Here is a 13,429-nt window from a genome sequence, read left to right as displayed (position 1 = left end):
GAGAATGTTAAAAATCTATTTTAGCAATTTTGAAATATACCATACATTATTAGTATTAGCTCTGGTCACTTTGTAGTGCAACAGATAGCTAAAACTTATTCCTCCAGTCTAATTGAACTTTGTACTCTTGGATCAACATCTTTTCCCCATCTGTCCCACCCCCGAACTCCCAAGCCTCTGGTAACCATCTTTCTACTCAATGTTTCTATGAGATAAAGTTGTTTAGATTCCACATGTAAGTGAGATCATACAGTATTTTTCCCCAGAGACTGATAAGAGAATCCAGCTGCTTTTTATTAAGATAAATATTAAAGACATTTGCAAAAATGTAAATCCATGTTACTCTTCTCATTAGATTTCTTTTTTAAAAGTTATTCTCATTAAAAGTATTTTTATTAACTTGTAATGGGCTTATAAATATTTTAAATAAAAACATTTGAAATCTGTCTCAGTTTTAATTTCTAATATGGGAAATATCAACACATACTGTCCATATAAACATAAAGCTCATTGGGGTTCTCATTAAGTTTTAAGTGAAAAGAAATCCTGGGACAAAAGGTTTTGAGAACTACTGATGTGATGCAATTTATGATATGATTTTAATTGAGCTCTTTATGTGAACTAGATTTGTTTTAAGTGCTTGTACTCATCAACTTACGGTATGACTTCAGGTAAAGAAGGAGAAGTTGAGAAAAATAGTGCAAAGTACTGTTAATAATATTTCCTGTGCTTTATTTAATGTTCACACTAGCGCTGCAAGGAAGATATTACTGTTTTCGTTTTACAGATAGAAAAACTAAGGCTTACAGAGGTTGATTATACTACTTATAGATTTGGCAGCCAGGAAGTGGTAGACCAGAAATTCCCACTCAGGTTTTCAGCTCCTGTGTCCAGTGTTCCCATCAGTGCACTTACTTGACATTTTCCCTGGTGGATAAGTTTTACTCCTATAAAAAGCAAATTAATTAATAATACATACTTCTTGAGGTTACTTTAGGAATTAGTGACTATAGAATATCTTATGAAACTTACATAAAGTATTTACTATACATAGTGGCTTCCAAAGGCCAGTAATTGTACATTCGTCTTTTCCCCATGTTATATCTTTTACATAGGAATTATAATAAAAGACTATGCCTATAAAGTCTTTACCCTGAATATAATACAAAACTTATTTGTAGAAGTATATTTTATTATAGTGCCCTATCCCAAAGCTGACATAAAATGTTTTAAAATATAGGCAAACTTTGCAAAGTATTATGCTAGTGAGTTTTAAATCTTAGTGTAAACCAGCTATTTTCTACAAATAGATGAAGTATAAAAATTAACAGAGACAAAAGTTGAAAACAAATAAATTAGGATAAAAATAATAAAGTTATTAAATGTCTTCTCAAAATATACCTGGACTTATGTGTTCAGCCTTTCAGAAAAAAAGATAATTTGCATAGTATAAAAACTTGGACAAAGAAAAGGTGAAGAGCCTCTATTTTCTTTCTGAATTGTATGTAATTTGTTCCCAAAACCTACTTTGAAAGTTTCCATCGTTTAAATGCCAGCGAAATTGTCTAAGGAACCAAGATATAATCCAGTTTTCTTGGATTTCAGTACTATACCAATTCTTGTTATAAAAAAAAAAATTTCACAGACACCCCTGAACTTAAAATGTTTGAAACATTCTCAGAGTTCTTACATAACCATAAAACAAAGCAGTCAAGTGAAACTACAAAATCATTGCCATTTGAATCAGTTTTCATATATTGAATATGTATTTTGCTGAGTCACTGCCTACTTCTATTGAGTTTTTCATACCTACTTATATTTACTATATATATACATTCCCTACTTATTATATATAAATAATAGCAAGGTTTTTTATTTGAACCCTTTCAGTACCTTCATTTCTGTAGCTAACCGTATTGTCATTGCCCTTCATTTAGTGCAAATGCGTCATTTAGTTATATAAGGTGGTCACCCAGGGAATCCCCAGAGCAGGCTTGTTAATTTTTTTAGATAGCAAAACAAAAAGAGAATTATATTGTTATAGAGCTCTCTTGCACAACCTGGAATATATCTATTTTCCTGAGAGGTCTGTTGACCCTGGTTTGAAAAAGAGGTAATCCATTGATGAGTTTATTAATAGTTTTAAACACAGTTGCCGGAAACTTAGCTCAAAGTAGATTAAACCAAAAATGAATAATTATTTTCTCTCTTAACTGAAAAGCTGTTGTGGATAATTTGCTGCAGGCATGGCTAGCTTCAGGTGTTTAAATGGTATCATCAGGACTTGAATGTTTACCTACTCTCCCTTTCTCTACTCAGAATCTTACAGCTTTGCTATCTTTGTTAGGTTCTTTCTTTGGTACTTTTTCTCCACATCACTCCCAAGCTTATATCCTACCAGCTGATTATTTTCTTTCTTTTTATCTTTTTTTTTTTTTTTAAGATGGTGTCTCACTCTTGTCTCCCAGATTGGAGTGCAGTGGTATGATCTCGGCTCACTGCAACCTCCACCTCCCGGGTTCAAGCGATTCTCCTGCCTCAGCCTCCTGAGTAACTGAGATTACAGGCACATGCCACCATGCCCGGCTAATTTTTATAGTTTTAGTAGAGACAGGGTTTCACCATGTTGGTCAGGCTGGTCTCGAACTCCTGACCTTGCGATCTGCCCTTCTCTGCCTCCTAAAGTGCTGGGATTACAGGCGTGAGCCACTGCGCCTGGCCTTACTATTTTCTTAATAGCATTATTAAGATACAATTCATACAGCATACAATTTACTTATTTGAAGTGTGCGATTCAATGGTTTTAGTATATTTACAGTTGTGCAGCTAGCACCATAGTTAATTTTAGAACATTTTCATCACCCCAGTAAGAAACCTTGTACCCATTAACAGTCACTCCCCATTTCCCACCAACCCTCCCAACCATATGCAGCCACTACTCTACTTCCTGTCTATGGATTTGCCATTTCTAGACATTTCACACGAATGAAATCATAGAATATATGGTCTTTTTGACTGTCTTCCTTCACTTAGTATAATGTTCTCAAGGCCCATTCATATTGTAACATTTATCAGTGCTTCATTTCTTTTTATTACCAAATAGTATTCAGTTGTATGGATATATCACATTTTGTTTATCCATTCCTGAGTTGATGGGTATTTGAATTGTTTCCACTTTTTGGCTCTTGTGAATAATGCCACTGTGAACATTTGTGTTCGAATTTTTGTGTGGATATATGTTTTCAATTGTCTCCAGGAGTGTAATTGTTGGGTCATATGATAACTCGGTTTAACTTTGTGAGGAACTGCCAAAATGTTTTCCACAGTGGCTGCACCATTTCACATTCCCATCAGCAGTGTATGAGGGTTCCAATTTCTCTACATCCTTGCCAACACTTGTGATTATCTGTCTTTTAATTCTAGCCATCCTAGTGGGTGTAAAGTGACATCCATTAACTATTCAAATATTTTTTATTGTGGCAAAATACATATACTATTTACCATTTTAACTATGTTAATCTATTATCTTTAACTTTTTGTTGAATAAACTCTTTGTAAAACACAGTTGAGTTTTAGATACATAAAAGCTGAAACCAAAAAATAACTAAATAGGAATTATTTATACAGGCAGTCTTCAAAAAAATGAATAGGTTGTGTTCAGTAGGTGTTTCCCGAGTCAGTTATTCAGAATTCATTTTTTTCCCCCAGAAGAACAGTGCATTAAACGTGGGTATAGTGTCTCCACCTGAATCAGTAGCTGAAATATGGAGTGTTCTTTCCTCTTGTGCCTATTTTGATGCCAACTCTGAGTTGCAGAACCTAGAGACCCTCCGGAGTTGCTATTATAGGAGCTCTAAGATGCCCACTACATATCTTTGCTGGATATTCCATTTCTCTGACAGCTTACTTAATCCCCCATACAATTCCTTCCCTTGCCACCAAAATTCTGATGTGGTGACTTTAGGGGTTTTTGTGATAGTTTTAGAAGGCTGCAGTCCTTCCCCAAAGGAATCCATGCAATTGTATGTATTTGTTTATTTTAAAAACTGGAACTAAGTATGTTAGTATTCTATTGACGTGTTGTCCCATAGAAATTCCATAGCTGCGTCATCCACTGCAGTAGCCGCTAACCACTTGTGGCTTTTGAGCACTTGAAATATGACTAGAGTGACTGAGGAGCTGGATTTTTATTTTTTAATTAAGTTGAAGTAGCCACATGTGGCTAGTGGCTACTTTATTGGATAGCACAGCTTTGGACTGAAGTTATGGCTCTAATGGCATTCAGAGATTTCTGACTTTTTAGAGCGTTTATGAGCATACCAATTAAGACTCTTTGGTGGCTGCATTGGGCCTCAAAAGCTATTTCTATAGCCATAGGCAGTAAATATGACTTGTTTATATAGTCTACTTGTACGTTTAGTAATCATTTTAGTATGGTTATGCTAATAAATATTTTATATGATCATTTAATTAAAGTGTTAAGCCAGGCACAGTGATGTTCACCTGTAGTCCTAGTTACTTGGGAGGATCACTTGAGCCCAAGAGTTCAAGGCTGTGGTATGCGATGATCAGTCGTGCTTGTGAATGGCCGCGTCACTCCAGCCTGGGCAACATAGCGAGACCTTGTCTCTAAAAAATAAAAATAAAAAAAAAAATGTGTTATATGAGTCTCATAGGCTGTGCAATTGTGACTTTAAAAAATTCAGTGCTCTTGGTAGCAATAGATCCTTAATGTTGAGGAAGAATTCTCATGTATTTACGTGACGTATGTATTACCTTAATTCTAATTTAGGAACAAACACTAACTATCCAAGTAGTTGAGTTTGAAGAGATTTGAATAGTCAGAACTCAGAACTAGAGACATGTACCTAATTACAGAATTCATTAGAAACTCTTGTATTAGAAATCCAAACGTTTATACAAGTAACTTCTTCTGGAGTTAAAGTAATGTTTTCCCCTTTGGTCTAATTCAGTCCAAATAATTTGGAATTAGGGAAAGTTTGCTTTTGCCAGTTGGAAGATAAAGACAAATGTGGAGACTGAATTAGCTTTGTATATCCTACTTTAGATTTCTGATGTTTGATTTTTACCTTTTTTGTTTTATAACTGAAATAGTATTTTAAAAGTGTTTATTCTGTATGTAGAATATATGGTATGTACAGTGCACGAGAACTCAGGATACAAATTCCCATTTTAGAAAGCAATTCAATTTTTTTTGATAATGTTTAATGTAACAGCTTTTTGAAAATCCCGAAGAATCGTAGACAGATTGTAAACTTCTGAAGGCAAGGACTATGACTTATTCATCTTTGTATTTTCCCTAGAACCTAGCACAGTACCCTGAGCACAAAAGGCAATGAGCAGTTACTTTATAATGAATTGTTCTGTTATGCAATTTATCTAATTTTCTGTTACTTTTCGGTTCAGAGTTGATTCAAAAAACTAAAAATATCTAAATGTATGTGTTTTCTTATAGTAATAATATTTCTGAAATGTGACTAGGAATCAGTTAAAGATTAATGTCACTTACCATTTCAGAATTCAGATTTACTAAAACATATATTACAGGATAATTACTCATTTTTGCAAAAAGATGCCTTTTGAAGTTTATTTGTAATCTGATAACTCCGATTTCTTCAAGTAGTAAATTACAGAATTCTATACGTTAAATGTATTCATTTGGGAATGAACCAGTTACAGAAAATGAATTACCTGTGTGTATCAAACATATCAAACTCAAAAGGTAGGCTTTTGTAGGAGAAAGAGACTAAATTAGTGTGCATTTAATTTAACAAAATCCACACTAGTAGTAGACATCTTTATTTTAGAGGGTGGAAAACTGAGACCTAGCTTACTATCTTGTCTGGAGTCATATGGTGAGCGTGCTAGAGATCAAAATTAGACCCAAAGATTTTGGATCTCAGGTTTCACGTTTTAGTACTTGGTATTACTTAAAGTGACTCATAACATTGATTGATGTCATGTGTTGGTACTTAGGTGACCTTGCAACTTCATGGATGACAACAAACCTTTTCAACCAAAAAGTAAGTATTTCCGCTGTAGTTGATACTAATAGGCATGGTTTTTGTACTGTAAACCTTTCAAAAGAAAAGATTAGAGACAGAAATGGGCACATTTTCTTAAAAACAAATATTATTTATTTATTTATATATTTTTTGAGACAGAGTTTCGCTCTGTCGGCCAGGCTGGAGTGCAGTGGCGCGATCTCGGCTCACTGCAAGCTCCACCTCCTGGGTTCACGCCGTTCTTCCACCTCAGCCTCCTGAGTAGCTGGGACTACAGATGCCCACCATAACACCTGGCTAATTTTTGTATTTTTAGTATAGACAGGGTTTCACTGTGTTAGCCAGGATGGTCTCAATCTCCTGACCTCGTGATCCGCCTGCCTCGGCCTCCCAAAGTGCTGGGATTACAGGCATGAGCCACTGCACCTGGCCTATTTGTTTATTTTTAAGACAGATTCTCACTCTTTCACCCAGGCTGGAGTGCAGTGGCATGATCTCAGCTCACAGCAATCTCCACTGCACAGGTTCAATCTATTCTCATGCCTCAGCCTCCCAAACAGCTTGGATTACAGGCACCCGCCACCACACCTGGCTAATTTTTGTATTTTTAGTAGAGATGGGGTTTCACCATGTTGGCCAGGGTGGTCTCGAACTAACTGATACACCCACATCGTTCTCCCAAAGTACTGGGATAACAGGCGTGAGCCACTGTGCCTGGCCAAAACAAATATTTGTTAAAGTAATACATATTCCTAGTTTGAAAAAAAATACAGTAAACATGTTGGTAATAGATATGAAATGTTTCCTTCTCATCCCCAGAGATAACTACTGTTGTAGGTTGAGTATACATAATCACAAACTTTTTTCTATGCATAGACAAAAAATAATTTCTAAATAAGATCATACTATATATGCTATTATGTGCCTTTTAAAAATTTTTGCTCAGTAGTATATCTTGAAATTAACAATGGCAGAACTCAGTAAAAAAGCATAGGGAAGACCTATTATTTGTTCCCATAATATCATCACAGTGGTATCAACATGAGTGTAAATTATTTTTTTAATTATCAGTATATATGAGTCTCCCTTATTTCTTTAAATCTGGCATTGCCTGGGTTTACCTAGTTTCTTACCCCATAGATAATCATGTGTTAAGTACCTACTACGTATCCAATACACTACTGTGTGTAGGAGGAAAGACAAAGAAAGAAAATATGTTCTTCACTCTCCAGGAGCTTACTTTGGAGTTGAACATATATAATTAAGACACACTAAGAAATAGTAGGCAGTTTGAGATCATATATATTAAATCTTGAATTTCTTAGCACGGACAGTGCAGTAAGAGGTTAAAGAAAAGTCTAATGGTTTGCTGAGGAAGTTATAATTGAACTAAGAGTTGGGAAGGGGCAAGGAATAAATTTGAAGTTAGATACTTATTAATACGGCATTTTCCTGAATCTCTGTTACCACTTCTATTAGGTAGATATTGTGCTCATGTTAGAGGTGAGAAAATAGGTTCGAGTAATTTCTCCAGAGTCACATAATTAGTAATGGTGCAATGAGGATTTGAACTATTCAATTTGATGTCAAGTCCATGCTCTTTCCACTATACTCGAATGATGTGGACAGTATAAGGTAAGGAGAAAGGATATTCCAGGTGGAAGAAGCAGTACGAATGAGGACTTCAGGGGACACAATGAGTGTGGTATTTTCAAGTATTCAGAATATACAAATACTGAAATATGAATTAATACTTTTAATTGTCTGACTTAGAACATTCTATATGTTTTTTTGAGGTGGTATTTGGAAAAAAAGGGTCAGTTCATAATATTGGTTACTTTTGGGAGAATGTGAAGATTTTTTGTTTTGGGGGTTTCTTTGTTTGGTAGGCAGACTACTGAACATGAAACAGTGTTATGCCAAGCCATGGTATCTGGCATATCTGTATAGAAGAGGAAATCAAAATGTTTTAAAAGAATGGAACCAATTTGTTAAGAGGTTTTGTTTGTGTCCTGTCCTCAAATCATTGTTTTCAAGTTTTACATGTTAAGGCCATGCTAAAGGATGGTCTTAATTTTTGAGTCAAAAGTAGAAATGGCATTATTTTAGTATAGTAAAATTACTGTTAGGAATGACTGCACTTGAAAAACAAAGATATCATTGTTTAAACCAGAACCCTGAAGTTGTTTTATATTGTTTCTATTTATTCTTATAGTTGTCCCCCACAATCCACATGTCTCTCCATCACTTATATACATTCCCATTTTTATTATTTATTTATTTTTTATTTTTTGGAGGCAGAGTCTAGCATTGTGGCCCAGACTGGAGAGCAGTGGTGCCATCTCTGCTCACTGCAACCTCTGCCACTCAGGATCAAGTGATTCTCCTGCCTCAGCCTCCCAAGTAGCTGGGATTGCAGGTGTGCCCCACCGCTCCCGGCTAATTTTTGTAATTTTAGTAGAGACGAGGTTTCGTCATGTTAGCAAGGCTGGTCTCAAACTCCTGGCCTCATCTCAGTCTACCAAAGTGCTGGGATTAAAGGTGTGAGCCACTGTGCCCAGACTCTATTGCTGTTATGTTAGTTTACATCTCCTTCACTGCTTTTTAACCTAAACAATACACGGATCTTTTTTTAAAGTCAAACGAACTTGAAAAGACTTTTAAGTTACATAAGCACAGTCTCTTGAAGGGAGGGAGTGAAGGGGAGAGAGAGAGGTAGAGATAGCTGTGTATATGTGAGCGCATGCACATACCTATATCCTCCCTGTTTTTCAAGCTAAAAAATTGAAAAGCATGTACTTTCAGTTGTATAGCTGTTTTTCTAATAATTACTTCTACGTTTCTGAATTTTTAAAAACTCACGTACATATAGTTGTCTCTTGAATCATCATGTTTTGCCATTACCTAGTGATTTTCTATCAAGGAAGATGAGGATTTTAGTTTTCTTAAAACTTTTTCTTCCTTTTAAGCATCTCTCAATATAGTTATATCTCAATTTTTGAGTAAATCGTATTCGATGATTTTATGATGACCATAATACTGTTCACAGGTGAGCGTGGTACTGTATTAATGTATTATGATGGATACATTTCCTTTTCTGTTTTTATATATTGCTCAATTAAAATTTTCATTTTATAAGTTAGCAAAGTTTATTAAAACCTGTAGCCACTCACACCCTTCCAGAGCCTCTTTTCTTCTTTTATTTTCTGAGACAGTCTCACGCTGTCGCCCAGGCTGGAGTGCAGTGGCGTGATCTCAGCTTACTGCACTCCCGGGTTCCAGCAATTCTCCTGCCTCAGCCTCCCTTCTAGCTGGGATTAAAGGTGTGTGCCACCATGCACTGCAAATTTTTGTATTTTTGTTTTCAGTAGAGACAGGATTTTGCCATGTGGACCACACTGGTCTCACACTCCTGACCTCAAGTGATCTGCCTGCCTCAGCCTCCCAAAATGCTGGGATTAAGGTCGTGAGCTGCCACGCCCTGCCACTTCCTCGTCCCCTTTTTTCTTGAGATGAAGTCTCCCAGTCACCCAGACTGGAGTGCAGTGGTGTGATCTTGGCTCACTGCACCTCCCACTCCCAGGTTCCAGCGATTCTCATGCCTCTGCCTCCCGTGTAGCTGGGAATACAGGCATGCGCCACCACCGCACCCGACCCCATGGCCTCTTAATTCACTTTTCCTACACTGTGAGACTTGTCAGGTAATCTAACAATTTAATGTTTAATATTTTAATAATATTTGGGGGGATTGGCAGGTTCCTGGGAGTGAGTGGTATTCTCCTGCACTACTCTGGCTTGTTGCTCTGTAGGCCTACTGCACAGCTATTGTCCTGGGACTTTCTTTTGTTTTTGTATTGTGCTGAATGTCAGATTTTCTGCATCCTGTGTCATTCTCCTTAAGTCTTGTTTTGGTGGATTCTTACTGAGAAAGGGTGAATGAGAGGGAAATGTTGTATAATATTGCTGGTCTTTATTCTTTTTTTTTTTTCTTTTCTTTTTTTTTTTTTTTTTTTTGGAGATACGCCCTTACTCTGTTGCCTAGATTGGAGTGCAATGTTACCTTCATGGCTCACTGCAGCCCCCACCTCCTGGGGCTCAGGTGATTTTCCCACCTCAACTTTCTGAGTAACTGGGGCTAGAGGTGCATGCCACCATGCCTGGCTAAGCTGTTCTTTATTGTTTGTTTGTGTGTTTGTTTGTTTGTTTGTTTGAGTCTCACTCCATCACCCAGGCTAGAGTGCAGTGGCAGGGCCCAGTCTCAGCTTACTGCAACCACCGGCTCCTGGGTTGAGGCGATTCTTGTGCCTCTGCCTCCCAAGCAGCTAGAATTACAGGTGCGCACCACTGTGCCTAGTTAATTTTTGTATTTTTGGTAGGTACGGGGTCTCACCATGTTATCCAGGCTGGTCTCGAACTCCTGGCCTCGAGTGATCTACCTGCCTCGGCCTCTCAAAGTGCTGGGATTACAGGCCTGGGCTGCCGCACCCAGCCACTTGGCAATTTCCAGTATTCTGAAATTTCATATGTCTTTCTAGTGTAGTTTTTATTCTTGATCAACATGCTGACTGCTAGTGGGCCGTTTTGATTCTGTAGATTTATATCCATGAGAACTGGGAATTTTTCTTGTATTTTCCTTTGATTACTTCTCCTCTCCTTTTTCTCTTACTTTTGTTTTTCCTGGAACTTTTGTTAGGTGCATTTTATACCTTTGAAATTGATTTTTCTACCAATCTTGTTTTCTGTGTTTAATATATGTGTTTTTTGTCTTTTGGCTTCACATTTATTCAACTTTGACATTTGACTTTTTTTTTTTTTTTCTTTACTGAATTTTGGCTGTCTTTATATAATATCGTTGTCTTATCTCTCTAAAGATGCTAATTATATCCTGTTGTCTCTTGCTCTCTGTATTATCTCTGTCTACTTTTTTTAACTTTTAAGTTCAGGGATACATGTGCAGGTTTGTTATGGGTGCACTCATGTCTTGGGGGTTTATTGTATAGGTTATTTCATCACTCAGGTATTAAGCCTAGTACGCATGAGTTATTTTTCCTAATCTTCTCCGTCCTTCCACCCTCAAGTAGGCCCCCAGCATCTGTTGTTCCCCTCTATATGTCCGTGTGTTCTCATCATTTAGCACCCACTTATAAGTGAGAACAAGTGGTATTAGGTTTTCTGTTCCTGCATTAGTTTGCTAAGGATAATGGCCTCCAGCTCCATCCATGTTCCTGCAAAGGACATGACCTTGTTCTTTTTTATGGCTACAAAGTACTCCATGGTGTATATGTACCGCATTTTCTTCATCCAGTCTACCATTGATGGGCACTTGGGTCGATTCCATGTCTTTGCTCCTGTGAATAGTGCTGCAGTGAACGTATGTATACATGTGTCTTTTTGATAGAGCAGTTTACATTCCTTTGGGTATATACCTAGTAATAGAATTGCTGGGTCTGATAGTAGTTATGTTTTTAGCTCTTTGAGGAATCACCACACTGTCCTCCACAGTGGTTGAACTAATTTACACTCCCACCAACACTGTATAAATGTTCCTTTTTCTGTGCACCCTCCCCAGTGTCTGTTATTTTTTTGACTTTTGAATAATAGCCATTCTGACAGGTGAGAGATTATATCTCAGTGTGGTTTTGATTTGCATTTCTTTAATGATCAGTGATGTTTTGCTTTTTTTTATATGCTTGTTGGCTACATGTATGTCTTCTTCTGATAAGCGTCTGTTCATATCCACTGCCAACTTTTTAATGGGGTTGTTTGCTTTTTTTCTTATAAATTTGTTTAAGTTCCTTATATATGCTGGATATTAGCCCTTTGTCAGATGCATAGTTTGCAAAATTTTTCTCCCATTTATAGATTGTTTACTCTGTCTATAGTTTCTTTTGCTGTGCAGAAGCTCTTTCGTTTAATTAGAGCCCATTTGTCAATTTTGGCTTTTGTCGTAATTACCTTTGATGTCTTTGTCATGAAGTCTTTGCCCATTCCTACGTCCAGAATGGTATTGCCTGGGTTGTCTTCCAGGGTTTTTATAGTTTTGGGTTTTACATTGAAGTCTTTGATCCATCTTGAGTTGATTTTTGTGTATGGTGTAAAGAAGGGGTCCAGTTTCAGTCTCTTGCATATGGCTAGCCTGTTATCCTGGCACCATTTATTGAATAGGGAGTCCTTTCCCCGTTGTGTGTTTTTGTCAGTTTTGTCAAACGTCAGATGGTTGTAGGTGTGTGGCCTTATTTCTGGGCTCTCTATTCTGTTGCATTGGTTTATATATGTGTTTCTGTACCAGGACCATGCTGTTTTGGTTATTGTAGCCCTGTACCGTTTGAAGGCAGGTAGCATGATGCCTTCATCTTTGTTCTTTGTGCTTAGGTTTGCCTTGGCTGTCCAGGCCTTTTTTTTGGTTCCTTATGAATTTTAAAATAACTTTTTCTTGTTCTGTGAAGAATGTCATCGGTAGTTTGATAGGCATATCATTGAATCTATAAATTGCTTTGGGCAGTATGCCATTTTAACAATATTGATTCTTCCTATTCATGAGCATAGAATGTTTTTTCATGTGTTTGTGTCATCTCTGATTTCTTTCGGCAGTGTTTTGTAATTCTCATTGAAGAGATTCTTTAACCTCCCTGGTTGGCTCTATTCCTAGGTATTTTATTCTTTTTGTGGCTATTGTGAATGGGATTGTGTTCCTGATTTGGCACTTGGCTTGACTGTCGTTGGTGTATAGGAATGCCGGTGATTTTTGTACATTGATTTTGTATCCTGAGACTTTGCTGAAGTTGTTTATCAGTTTAAGGCACTTTTGGGCTGAGACTACGGGGTTTTCTAGGTAGTGGCTCATGCTGTCTGCAAACAGGGGTAGTTTGACTTCCTGTCTTCCTATTTGGATGCCGTCTATTTCTTTCTCTTGCCTGATTGCGGGACTTCCAATATTGTGTTGAATAGGAATGGTGAGAGAGAGCATCCTTGTCTTGTGCTGGTTTTCCAGGGGAATGCTTCCAGCTTGTGCCCATTCCATATGATGTTGCCTGTGGGGTTGTCATAGATGGCCGTTATTATTTTGAGATGTTCCTTCAATACCTAGTTTATTGAGATTTTTTTTCTTTTTGTTTTTGAGGCAGAGTCTCACTCTGTCGCCAGGCTGGAGTGCAGTGGCACAATCTTGGCTCACTGCAACCTCTGCCTCCCGGGTTCAAGCCATTCTCCTGCCTCAGCCTCCCAAGTAGCTGGGACTGCAGGCACGCGCCACCACGCCCAGTTAATTTTTGTATTTTTAGTAGAGACGGGGTTTCACCATATTGGCCAGGATGGTCTCGATCTTTTGACCTCGTGATCCGCCCGCCTCGGCCTCCCAAATTGCGGGATTACAGGCCTGAGCCACCACACCTGGCTGTTTATTG

The 13,429-nt window shown here is 37.5% G+C and overlaps 2 protein-coding genes across 3 annotated transcripts in view; both read left to right on the top strand.

The window, feature by feature from the left end:
- AIFM1 (apoptosis inducing factor mitochondria associated 1) overlaps positions 1-13,429 on the top strand; it is a 409,113-nt gene that overhangs the window by 269,708 nt on the left and 125,976 nt on the right. The gene's annotated exons all lie outside the window — the stretch shown is intronic.
- Positions 1-13,429, top strand: part of ZNF280C (zinc finger protein 280C) — a 67,709-nt gene that overhangs the window by 2,758 nt on the left and 51,522 nt on the right. For both annotated transcript variants that reach the window (XM_050777455.1, XM_050777456.1), the window contains exon 2: positions 5,998-6,044. In XM_050777455.1, coding sequence (XP_050633412.1) covers positions 6,014-6,044 — 31 coding nt within the window. In that variant the 5' untranslated portion in view covers positions 5,998-6,013. The remainder of the gene's footprint in view (positions 1-5,997; positions 6,045-13,429) is intronic.

Source organism: Macaca thibetana, chromosome X (genome assembly GCF_024542745.1).
Source record: "Macaca thibetana thibetana isolate TM-01 chromosome X, ASM2454274v1, whole genome shotgun sequence".
In the NCBI taxonomy this organism is placed as follows: domain Eukaryota; kingdom Metazoa; phylum Chordata; class Mammalia; order Primates; family Cercopithecidae; genus Macaca; species Macaca thibetana.
Note: the sequence above shows the minus strand (reverse complement) of the source record. Positions and strands in the feature narration are given on the sequence as shown.